General features: G+C 33.5%; 1 protein-coding gene across 2 annotated transcripts in view; it reads left to right on the top strand.

Moving 5' to 3' along the window:
- LOC134806868 (uncharacterized) overlaps positions 1-13,669 on the top strand; it is a 114,105-nt gene that overhangs the window by 42,564 nt on the left and 57,872 nt on the right. For both annotated transcript variants that reach the window (XM_063780278.1, XM_063780279.1), the window contains exon 2: positions 7,195-7,429. In XM_063780278.1, coding sequence (XP_063636348.1) covers positions 7,351-7,429 — 79 coding nt within the window. In that variant the 5' untranslated portion in view covers positions 7,195-7,350. The remainder of the gene's footprint in view (positions 1-7,194; positions 7,430-13,669) is intronic.

The following is a 13,669-nucleotide window of genomic DNA, read 5'->3' as shown; positions in this document are numbered from 1 at the left end:
TGACGGTAGATGTGAACATTGATTCCAAGTAATCCTATCTTAATGATATGATAGCTATCTAAATAATTAAGTTATTTAGTTATAGTGCGTCCCCCTCGCACCAATACATCTATAAACAAGCACGAGCGAAATCCACGATAACTAAATGATCTATCTAACATGTCTTAGATATCATTTTGATGTCAATGTACGTTCGAATTGGCCTGTATCTCTTTTGCTTTCTACTTTTAAACAGAAAACAAGGTTCCTTGAATAATGTCTGCCATTTCAGCGGCTTTTTCCCGAAGTAATCTCCAAGTTGCTTTAGTATGAGCGCGAAATAAACATTCAAAGGTTTTATTATAATGAGATCCTTACTTTGTTTTAGGGGCGCTCTGTTGGTTATCATGTTGTAGAACGTTAAATATAATTATTTTTTAAACTAAAAGGATTAATATACAAGCTATGCTTATTATATGATATGTCTGGGTATCATATAAAACCCAGGCATAGGAGGTTAAAGACTCTCGTTGAAAAAAATATTAACATCAACACACATTTAACATTAAATTTTATTTTGTAGTGTTCGATTTATGTAAACCTGTGTATGTGCAATAAAGTGACATACATACATACATACATACATCACAATTTTATTAACTGACGGATAATTATGACAATAGTGGCTTCCGCTTCCCCATAAACACGTAGTCCCCGTTTTCCTCTCTGGATATTACTGCTTTCTTATTCTGGACAATATAGAAAATATTTTTACGCAATTTGATGTATCTTAACCTCAGCAGCTATGCCCCTAACCCCATAATAGTTTGGTCATAAAAAATGGGCAATTTTTAATAACTTGGTGGAACAGCACATAGGTCGCAGTCCTGCTTTTACTGCTATATTTCAAAGATTGCGACTCAGACCACAAACAAAATTTAAAAGTAGTATTATATCCGGCAGAAAGAATGAAATTTCAGGTACAAATAAAACGTAGAAACATGTCCAAATAAACATATTATAAATGTTAAGTTTGCACCCCAAGACATTTCTTTAAAATAGATAATAACATTACGATTAGAATTAAGTACCGCACTTAATTATGAATTCAAAGTTACACTAGAAAGGGAATTCATAATATAAAATAGCATTTAATGTAATGAAGCCTAGCGACCCTCTCTCCTTATAATAATTGCCCTTAATACCAGCGTTTGTAGTGCTTGAGCACGCAGCAGTGATTGTCAAGACTCAGAATAGGTGCGTAACCATCCATGACTTATGGATATAAAGACATTAAACGTGACTTGTCTACATTGTTATGTTTTTGATATTTTGCGAAAACTAGTTTGGACTAACAAAAAATTACTTTAAAAACCTTGTTTAACTAGTGAAAACGCGCATTCACTATAAACCGGTAATAAATATGTTTAAATTATATGTATCGTCATCGTCGTATTATTTCTTTATAAAACTGACATAAAAAACTTCTTACGAGTCAAATGTACCTGACTTAAAAATAATTACTTAGTGAAATATATATTTTTTGAATTTTAATGCCTCTACCTACCTACCTAATGCCTGGAATACTCTTCTTTTAATGTTTTAGTACATGAGAAAGAACTAGGCCCAATACCTACTCGTCAAGATTAATAGTTAATGGTATTTATTGGTTGTTTGGTGTATTAACTAAAATTATACGTAATGTTAATATAATTAACTTCATACAGGCAATAACAATAACCAAGCGAACACATGCAAATCTTCAACCTGACTCTTTATTAAGAAGCTACATATTATAATGTACGGAACAAGACGACTTTCATTATTACGTCGTTACACTGAGCCCTTTGGAGCTCGTCTCCGTCAAGCGATTATGCCTTAATTGAATTTTGTATGCGTGAACATTTGGTTTCATGCGTTCCCTGTTTTTGGGTGTTCAGTGTCATTATGTCGCTTTATTTTGTAGGTATTTTTACTCAAATCCCGATAGTATAATTTAAATTTTTCTTTCGTGAACATTTTGTAACAAATTTTGATCATTCAATTAATATAGCGATTCAATAAACGGTATTTCGGTAAAAGCGAAATTTCACAAAACTAGTTGAAGGTTTGTCTATGAATAAAAGTTAATCATTATACCTACTAAGGAATACAAACTTATTAACTCACATTTATAGACGGGTATATCGCGAATTTATTTTATTACCTTTATTTACCGACGTTTCACTTTCACCGACATTTTGCTGGGACATCAGTTAGCCACGACCGCGACCAGTAAAACCTGTGTCGAAACGTCGGTAAATAAAGGTAATAAAATAAATTCGCGATAAACCCGCCTATAAAATTGTTCAAAACGCGAAAGTTTTTAATATTATAGAATTGTGTTATTATTATTTCGTAAGTATTTAAGGCCCGTCAGGCGGTATCAAGCTGTGAGTGTGGACATATTATCTGTTTTTTTTCCAGCTCAAGAAGTACTCAAAAACTACGGTGGTACATCGGTACACTGTATACGTATAAGATATGTGTGTGTACAATTTTTGCCTATATTATATAATATATTTACAAAAAAATTGTTGCCGAGGGTACGCTATGTGGGGTATTCTCTATAATGGGGTGTCTTAAGACAACCACATATTAGTCTAACTCTCGCTATAAAACATTAGGAATTAAAGCTAATGGTCGAGAAGGTTTCAGGTTGTTAAATAAGAAGGTTTTAAAATTTTACGTACAAATCACTTTATACCTACTTTTACACAGGACTCTGCTATATTTGGTACGTAAACAACAGATATGTCCGAACATTCTTCGAACTAAATGGTGCACATTCCGTCGAAAAACAATTTCGCTTCAAAACTGCAGAGGAACGGCCAATGCCATAACTGCAGACAATTACCGAGAAAAATCCACAACAATAACTGCATTTAAGGCAAATATATTGCCGCCATAAATTCACTTAGTGCGGCCGGATCGTAAAGTTTTTACATCAGCTCTACTTGCCGTGTTATAATGCAAATGAGTTTTGTAACTTGGCGGTCGTCGTCTTAAATCTTCACCAGTTTCGTGGCTAGACGTGACAGGTTTAATCTTATGGAGTCCCAGCAGTTAATAGGTTCGCGGTTGTCCAGTTAACAAGAGTTTGAGCATTTGAGATGGCTGCTTTTGACAGTATTCGTAGACTTAATAAGGGCGAAGGCATTAACTATTAACCCGTCAATTTTGACTAAGTGTCAAATCGGTTAATAACTGTTGTATTTTGATACATTACGGTATAAAATGCTATAACATTCTACAATAGATTGAATTTCAGTCAATTAAAAAAATAGTGTACTTACACAAAGCAAATTACATTGAATGTAATAATACTTACTGTCAAATACCCTGAGATTTGTTATGTAAAGTTACAGAGAATCGGGTAAAATAATTATAAAATATACAAAAATATTATACGAATAAAAATACTTGTAATATATATTTTTTTAATAAAATAAAAATTACCTTTGGGTTGGTATCAAATTAGGACAGCGTGCAGCGCTCTGATATTGAAGTGAAATTCTTCAGACACGTAGTTTGCACAGAGTGCACCAAGATATCTATGCTCACCTAAAATGATGTCACCAAACAATAAACTTTCCGGTGATACTCGTACAACGCGTAGTTGGAACTGTTTACAGACGCACCATAAAATATTTTATGTCCAGATACAAAACTTTATTTTATGGTCTGTTTATATGACACCAAAATGAGAAATGTACGCTTTGGCTTGAGGATCGTGGGGTGCTCTAGATTTTGTAGGTATCTGTGACAATAAATAAGCGACTGAACTAAACATAAAATGAATTTAGATTACCTATGTCATTTGCCAAAATTACTTTCACGTCTTATAACATTACAGTGTGAATGACATTTGAGCAGAAGGGCTAAGATGGCCGGCTCTTTATCATTTGTCACCATACCTGTCACGTTCTAACAAGTATGTAAGTGCGAAAGTGACGCATGACATGACAGGTGATAAAAACGCGACCATGATACCACTACAGAGCGTTGAACTCGAATAATTGAACTAGTAAATTTTCAACTGACATTCATTTAAGCAAAGATTCTTAGGTTACTCAAAGTTGTAATTTTTACATTATTTAATTGCGAATTTTACAATGACAACTTAAAACGATAAACATTTTATCATACCGGGTGTGGCCTGTAATATGAGTAATATGAAAAAAAAAATAAACTGTAGGCTGTAACCTCATACTAACCAACATTTGTACAGCGACTTTTAAAAATAACTTGTAGTTTGATTATTAATACACTTTAAAGTTTATTCTAAGATGCAATGTATTGCGAATTTTGTTATGTTTAAGGCGTGACAAGCAACATCAATCACAATGATATGGCGTGGCGATGGCGTCCATTGAAGATAATATTTATTTTGTATGAAAAATAGGGAGTGTCACCGTGTGAGGAGTACAATCTATGTTTTAATTATTTGCTCGTGTTATAGGCCACACCCGGTATACCATTTTAGTATTTTTTTAAATCGCTGCTGCTGCTGACGTATAAAATGCCTTTACTATAATTGTTTACAAGTTTTTATTAAACCTGCACTTCGTTTGTTGCCTTCAATGCTTGTATTTTTATAATACATGAGCAACAATTTGGGATGTTTGGCCAATACCGATGACAATGGCATATAATAATATGATGATTGATGACAGAGCTAATATGATGATTGATACTGAAGGTGGCCATAGGAAAAAGATGATAAAACAATGCAACGTAGTTGAGTTTGGATTTATTACAATCGTATACATATATGACTGAAGAAAATTATACTTGCCAAAAATCAATACTAAAATGTTTTCATAGAAACATATTTACGTACTTTAAAAAATTGTGCTTAATTATTAACATTACATTTTGGCGTTAAATTAAGCTTAGGTGAGTCAGGCATTAGGGTCAAAAACAAAATCTTATTTTCCTGCATTAACTTTCAAAGTAAATTGAAGAAAAGATTGCAAGGAAAAATAAAAATAATGATAGGATTTCGTTCCTCCTTTGAGTAATCACAAGCCCCAGTTCCTTATTTCTTTTCTGTCATTATTTTTATTACTTCATTAAGATTATCCAAATTGGTAACATAGAAGCCTGCGCTTTTTATTACGGGGTCACGCGTTTGAACAAAGAATGTTTAGTTTTAGTTTCATCATTTCGATGAAATTATATTAAATTAAATAATTATATACATATTATACTGCGATGCGATGAGTATGCGATACCATGTCAACTAAGTTGTTCAAGAGTACCTTTGAGCAGGTGCTCACGAAGCTGGCAGTGGACGGGAGAGAAACCTGTTTCTCCAATTATATTGTCAAAGTAGATCTTAGGGTAGGTATTTTAAAATGCAACCGGGAATTCACTAATATTAAAAAGAGGAATGGTTAGTGAGAATATAAGTCCTTTTCAATTGTTACATAAATATAAATGTATATTATGTACCCTTTGTGAATCTTAATTCGCCACAAACAAAGCGAAGTACAAATAAATATTATAACAGCAAGCAAAAGGTGCACAACCGCTTCAGTTAAGTAGGTGACACGCTAAAGAATAGAGACGGGTACACGACAAACAGAAGCAACAGCCGCGGCGGGTATAAAACGTCCGCTCACAATACAATTTCTGTGTCGAAAGCCTTTGCACAATACTTCTGTGTCGGACGTCGTCCCACAATACGTGTCGTCCCTTTCAGGTCACTTCCAGTAACGTACTCAAACAAATTATGCCGCTTTTATAGCTACACGTGCAGCTAACGGGTTACACGAGGCGAAATTCATACCTTGTTTGTTTTTGAATGAAGTATCTCAGGGGTTGAACGCGGAATGCGAAATTTACAATAACGAAATAGAATATGTAATAAGTAATATATTGGGAAGCGTATGAAAAGCTCTTTGATGTGGTTACAGTGTTCAAGTTTGCATTTGTAAAATAATTTTTTTTATTCCAAATTTGTATGCCAAGTTTATGGAAGGTTCTTATAGTATTTTGTGCAACTGGTGAGTATAAAAGAACTAAGTACAACCATGATTCAGGTCCTATGTCTTCCATCACGAAAGAAGCGATATTCTTTCGGTTGTGATGAGTGCGTTTTGTTGTAACCATGTAACAAATAGATACAATACAACTATGTATTTACTTGGTATAGGTAACTTCCAAAAACAGACGTCTACATTAATATTTGTCAATTTGAAACCATTTGAAACTGAATTCTAAACCTATTTACATGAAATATAAAGTAGTTATTTGTGTCATAAAAAATAGTAAAACAATTTTAACTTAGTCTTATTGCCAGTACTTAGTACGAGGAAGACTTACAGAATGCCTTTACTGTTACTTTAATTTAATTTAACTGTAACACTTCTACTGCGTTACATCGATAGCATTCTTACTGAGATTTTACTTATAAGTACATAAGTGTATTTTAACTATCTGAGATTACGTTCATTTAAAAACTCGTATTAAATGGCGTTTTTTTAGAACGTTTTGATGTACCTAATAGGTAATAATAGATTTGATATTATAGTTCTACGTTTTTTTCTTTATTTAGTACGTATGTACAACAAATATTATTACCTACACGATATACAGATTAAAAAATCTTAATCTAAATTAAACGAAATCTTAATCTAACTAACAAGCACAAAAACTATTCACAAAATTCTCCGCGCCCCTCCAGATGTAAAGGAGTCCCTCACGCTTGCCGCGCTGCCACGTTAAACGGCGATGGACAACCTTTGCATACGTTTTCCCACTTCCCCAATAAATGTCTTGGCCCCAGAACACCAACAGCCAATAAGTAGTTTGTCAGCGCTGCGTACTTTCATTATCACTTTTCAATATTAAGTATAGTGGTATTTAATCACATATTAGTAAAGTCCTCCACATTATTATAGAAGTGCTAGGTACGACAAATACATTTTTAGCCCGTAATCATGTTATTTTTAGTAGTAGATACCTACATAAGTACCTACGTATTTTAACTTCCTATGGGTCACGGCGTAACAACACATTATGAAGTTTTTGCCAAAAACTTATTTTACGTCCGTTTTGCCACCCTCTTTTTATAAAAATATTCTACAAGCACTATCGTTTGAAAAACAAAACTTGGAAACATTCCAACGTGTTAGTATGCACCTAACCAATTTGTTTCTTTTTTTTCAGATGTGACCGCATAGATTTCTCGTCTATCAAAGAAAGATGTCGACGAAAAAATCGATACTACCCAGAACAATGGAAACAATGAGTGTACACTGAAATTGGACAAGAAAAAAGTAAAAATGTCGGTTCGAGCTAGCGTGGGTTAAGCAAAAGGAAAAAATGGCCTTCCAAGGTTTTGCCGGCGAGGTGATTGGCTTTTTCCTGGCTGTGGCATTCTGCATCATATGCCCTGAATATGGTAAGTTAATTCAATCTACGAAAAATTTATAATTATTTAATTAATTTATAATTTAATAAGTAAATAAATATTCGGACACATAGAGTCCAACCAGTTGTACACAGACTCGCCACTTTGCGATGCTTTTCACCTCTTACGACATCGACGTCCTTAGGTGGGCACGTAAGGTCCGATCGCTGTCTCGCTCCAACCTATGGTTGTCGCCTTAGCCGAAGCTAGTTGCGCTATGTGGTGGCCAGGCCGTAACGGCACTAGATCAAGGGAGAGGTACCTAGCAACTAAAATATTTGTACGGTCGAAAGTTTTAATTTATGACCCATTTTGTACCTTGTCACAGTGGCAATAGTATGAGGAGTCTCTAGCGACTTTCATATTGATTGTCACTGTGACATGGTACGAAATGGGTTATAAATTAATACTTTCGACTGCACATTACATATTATTGTATTTGTTCTAAGTTTAACGTAGCCGCCATTTTGTGATAGTTCCTATTCACAAACAATCGTTAGGTAACCCAATTTAGTGGAGTGTTTGATTGTGCGTAGCGATTGCAAATCCGTGAACATTTTTCAAATCCGGATTTTCGGATTTTGGTTTGACCGAAATCCGAAGTTCGGATTCAATCCGGATTTTAAGAAAGTAATATGTGGCATAAAGGCAAAGTGAAACAAACAATCAAATTAAGTTGTTTTTATTAAAAATAAAAAAACAAAATGCGTACACTGCTACGCCAATAACAAAATCTTTAAAAAATAATAAAAACAAAATACATACGTACACTCCCAAGTAACAAAAGGTTCTATAACTAAGGCATTTTATCACCAAACAGTGATATAGTAGGCCTATAATGGTAACCATTGTGACTGCTTGTACTATAAAGGTTTTTAACAAAGCGTTTTGTTTCTATAAGATTAAAGACCTTTTAAGTAATTTTTCTCTTAGAACGCTTATAGGATCATACAAAAGAATCTTTAAAGTGCTGCACTGTAATAGATATGCAAAAAGCGATTATGGTACTATTTAATACTATAGACGACTTTACTGATGCTTTTATGTACCTATTTTGCACTAATAATGCGTCAAAGTAACTTTTATAGTACTAGTATTGTAGCAGTATCGTAAACACTATTAGAGGATCAATCTGCACTATAAAAGGACTTTGCACGACCATTACGTAACGTTATAGCTTTTTAAAAGCTCTCTTAACATCGCTATAAGGCTAGAAGAGTTCTCTAAAAGTCATGAAAGTTTTTCTATAGTGCTATATAGTACCATAAAAGTTACCTGGTAGTTGCTAAATAACTTAAATCGTAACTTAAAAAATGGCTGCTGTTTTCTGCCATAATAGCACATTAGCGGCACGGCTAAAGCCTATGTGTACTATAGCAGCCACAGTTGGAACAGGTCCTTATTTTTTTTAATTTTAATTTAATTAAAACATGAAAATTATGACAGCGCATTGTCAAATTTGAAATCAGCATAATGATTCTATCGATACAATTATTTTCGCATGTACAATGTACGGCATAGTAACGGTCCACAAATGCTTTTTAGTACATCCTTTTTATTACCTAAATACAAATGTCACTTCAAGAAACAATGGCGAATGAACTTATTTAATATTTTAGGCACCCACGACGCAAGTATGATAAAAAAGATCACTGGAATCGTTTACGGTGCAAAATAGCACTATAAACATGTTTCATTGGTTACTTTTATAATTCCAAATTGCGACATAAACGTTGCAGACAGCACTATTTTAGTACTAAAGAGCGTTTCTCGTCACTTTTACATTTCAACCATAGAGCTGATTTATCACCGTGAGAGCCTTTATGTAATGTTTATAGAATAAATCAGTGATAAAACTAGGGCCTATCTGGGGTTTTGTAAACGTTTACAACACCATTATAGTGCTAATCATGAACACTAATTAGCACGCTCCAAAACGTTCTCAGGACTTTTATAGTACCAAATTTTGTTACTTGGGCTGCTACGCCAATAAAAAAAGCGGACGCGGGGCAAGCATACAGGTGCGAGCGAGTGCGCGACGCGCAATGCCCGGCTGGCAATAGCTCTCCCGCGTTACCGCTTCATGTGCACCCTTGTGCACCGCTTTTTATTTCGCATTAGAATTAATTTTGAGCAAATTAGTACTGGTGGGAAAAAATCCGAAAAACCGGTTTTTTCTTTTCAAAATCCGAATTTTAAAACGGATTTTCAAACGCTCCGAAATCCGGATTTTTGAACTTCGAATAATCCGGATTGCAATCACTAATTGTGCGATGGACCATTGTTCAACGCATCGTATATTTTTCGTTATCTAGATTGGAGAAACTATATTCAATACCTATAGTTCTGTCAACAAGAACTATATTGAATTGCAATTTGTTTCTATTTTTTTTTTAACTGAACTTATTGAATCATATCGTATATTTGAATTAGATGAACATTATGTGTGTCTAGTCAAGAGGAAGTGTTAGGATAAAAGAAATAATATTTTGTTGCATAAAAATATTTTCACCAAATAGTAATAAAGCGCTGTGTGAATTAAACTTAAGCATAACAGAAAAGCTTAACTAATTTCCAACTCGTACATTTGAGAGAGTAAAATGGACACAATCGTTTTGCACTGTCACCCAAATTCTACCCCTAATGAGATGTCTATCGTATGCGACCTGTCCCTGGTATAAAAGTGAACAGGTAAGGTAAACGTATTAGTGCTCGACATGCTAATGCCCAATAGATGACACCCTGCTGTCACCTCTATTGACAATGACTTAAATTTCAAGATGACATGTACTGGAACCGCGTCGAACACCAGTACGTTTACCTTACGTCACGTACATTCTTTCCTCTAGAATCCAGAAGGGTGTTGTTTTGTTTTATGCTCCATGGAAGTTTACGTTCTTAAGATTCTTATGTTCTCGTGTTCTCGCTTTATGTTATCCAAATCTTTTGCCATTTTGCCGTGGTATTTTTCTAAGCGAATTTAGAAATATGCTTGCGAATATTTCTCAGAATATTACATTCCCTTTTATGTTTCTATGCGCAACTCTGAATATTCTGAGAGTGCGTAGCGTTGAAGTACTTCAGTCGATGTTATATCTCTCTACGCAAGAGTACTCGTATTCGCGGTATACCAAGTGTCTTATTAAAGCTTTTTCTTATGAGTTCATTGTCAGCAAAGTTCCAAAAGCGAATTATATATAAAACAAAAATAAATAGTACCTATTCTGTTGGCAAAGGCCTTCAAGGGTGAACAAAAGCATAATATTTATAGATTCTTTTTATAGTCAAGTCACGTTCAAAGCCGGAGAACTTCATAGCTGCAGACGCGGAATAGTTATTATATGTCAGGATAGAGAAGCATGCGGATGACGTAAGATGTTCGTATTCTTTTTAGTGTCATTCTATGGAACTTGCTAACTATGTTAACAAAAGTCACTAGTAAATTCATAATTTAGAGACAATTTCAATATGGCGGTTTGTTTACATAGTTAGCAAGTTCCATAGTATGACACTTTACGTTATTCACGATTAGCCCGTGTTTGTTGATTGGCAACTTGGAAGGTACATTGTCGATGCCTTAAAATAAATAAGTTAGCTTTTGCCGAATGTTAACAATGGTAAATAATATATAGCTACTTCGATTAGATAATTATAATATATAAATACATAACACAAGTTACAATCAAGTTGTTACATAAGTTAATCCATTTTAAATATAATAAAAAGTTCAAATAAATTTAAGTAAATTCAATAAAAAAAAAAACAATTATTTTCGTTACAGTAACTACCTAGTATATTTTACTTTCGGGCGTTCGATTACTTTAAGCAAAAATAACCAAATGAAAATCTGAATTCAATTAATTAAATTCGAAAGTGATCCGTTGCTTAACGACATTGATAATTATTATTTTAAGACAATTATAAATAAAATCAACAGAAAAATTAATTGCCTTTTGCTGCAATCGATACGAGTAAGGGTCGTGTTAATATTGGTTTTTTGGCTATCCAGGGGGGATTTTTGTAGATTTTCCACTCTGTAGGCTATTCGGTTGCGAGTAAACAATACTTAATTATAATAAAAAGTATTATATTTATTATTCCATTGTGCGTATTTGAATTACTTTTAGCTTGTATTGACTATCTGTCTTTTCACGTAGATAATCCTGTGCACGATCAATGGAGTTTATTCGGTATATTTCTGCAATTTTTAGTGCGCTTTTTGGAGTGGCGTGGCTTGTGAGCAGTGTCAGTAACAGGCGAAGGCTGATTGTTTCATCGTATGCCAACCACAGGCAATCGACGGCCAGAGGCGAACGATTTTAGGATTAATAATTTATACAAAGTTTATTTTGATTAAAACTGATATTCAGAAAATATAGGATCTATTTTTTTTTCTAAACTGAAATTAATTTTATATATATGGTCCTTATCCTTCTCATAATTATATAATATAGGACATTATTACACAAACTGACTGAGTGCCACAGTAAGCTCAATAAGGCTTGTGTTGCGGGCACGATATATGTATAAATAGGCACTTAAATACAAAAAAAAAACACTCATGACTCACGAATAATTATATACCTATTCACTATTATCATATAAATTGTATTCATTCCGGAAGCCAATATTTCCACCATTATTAATTTCCAAGACTGAAACCAATTTGCTTTTTCTCACTGACATGAATTTAATTACAATTAATACTAATATTTGATCGACGTTGTCGTCGTAAGTTTTAATGGGGGGTAGATTACTTATTATCACTTGCACATTTCTCATGAAAAGTGTTTAAGTTATTTTTATTTTATGTAGGAAAGTAAAACTCACGAAGAGCTCTATTTACTATAATATATAGGATATTATTGTTCCAGAATTCGGTTACTGGTTTGCCTAGTTAAAACGCTCGGTAAGCGCCGTCAGTACAGAGCAAATTTCGCGGCTCGCTGATATTTTTGCGTTGATTGATTAATATTTTTCAGTAGTAGGTATATAGTTTCCGAATATTGGTTGCGAGAGATTTGATAGCTGATGTTTTTGGCACGATGTTTTAGATCAAATACAAATCAATGCACAAAATATTGGCTTGGATTTATGTAGAAGGAGATATTGTTTTTGATATTTCCTGCAGCATGCAGTCGGCAGCAATATATATACCGAAATTGCATTGCTCAATAAAATTACCCTTTACTCTTGGTATTTTTCTGACGTGGCGCACAAAGAACGAGAGAAAACCAGTGCTTTTATAAGTAAACCTTTAGTGCTTGAAAAAGGAGACCCATGATGGCAAAAACGTATAACGAAAGTGACTAGTTATAAAATAAGTTTCGTATTTAATGTTTTACGCAATAATCGTTTTTTACGAACCTACAAGTTATTTCTAGAATAACATTCGAATTTCTAGTTATAAAATACGTATGATAGAGTTTTGTATTTAGATTTATACGCAATCATCGTTTTTTTTACGATCCTACAAGTTATTTCTAGAAGACATTCCAATTTCAAAACATCTCATGTAATCTTGATCTCATATAAATCAGCAAATAAATTTTAATAAAAAACATAAGATCAAATGCCGCTCAGGGCTTGTGTTATGATTGTTATTACTAAGATGTACTACGTCAACAATGTGCATTATTAGATTTAACATCGTCGAATACCAAACTTTTGCTTTATTTAATTGGGTACTTCCCTATGGGCCTAAACCGACGTACCCTAATCACGTCGCAACAGTTTTCAACTGAAACTATTTCATTTACCTACGTGAAATCCCTTTAGAGTATTTATTGAACATGATCAAAATTTCTCGGAAAATAATAGGAATTCCCTTTTGTTGTTTGATTAAAAATAGTTGTATCGAGTTACTTTAACTTTCGTGTAAATTACATTGCCACATGCGACTATTTCATGACGAATGTAACTATTTACAATCTTGTTTGCCATTTATTAATCTCTTTTCAAATATTTAAAGTCGCAAGCTAACGTAATTTCAGATGCTGCATTTTCTTTTATTTATTCAATTAATAATTGGAATACTCACTATTTGCAAAGTTACTGTTTGTTTTTAGTTTGTTTGAAAAAAACAAAAAATAGGACAATGCAAAAATACACGATTTTCCAAGAAGCTTATTATGTACCAGATAGGAATAAAATTGAGAGGTTTAAATATAGGTTTTAGGTACTTGAATGTCTAGAGCATTTGGTGACTAATATCTTAAAGTAATAAGTAAG

This window comes from Cydia splendana, chromosome 3, assembly GCF_910591565.1.
Source record: "Cydia splendana chromosome 3, ilCydSple1.2, whole genome shotgun sequence".
Lineage (NCBI taxonomy): Eukaryota > Metazoa > Arthropoda > Insecta > Lepidoptera > Tortricidae > Cydia > Cydia splendana.
The sequence above is the reverse complement of the archived record's forward strand: the minus strand, read 5'-3'. Positions and strand labels throughout refer to the sequence as shown.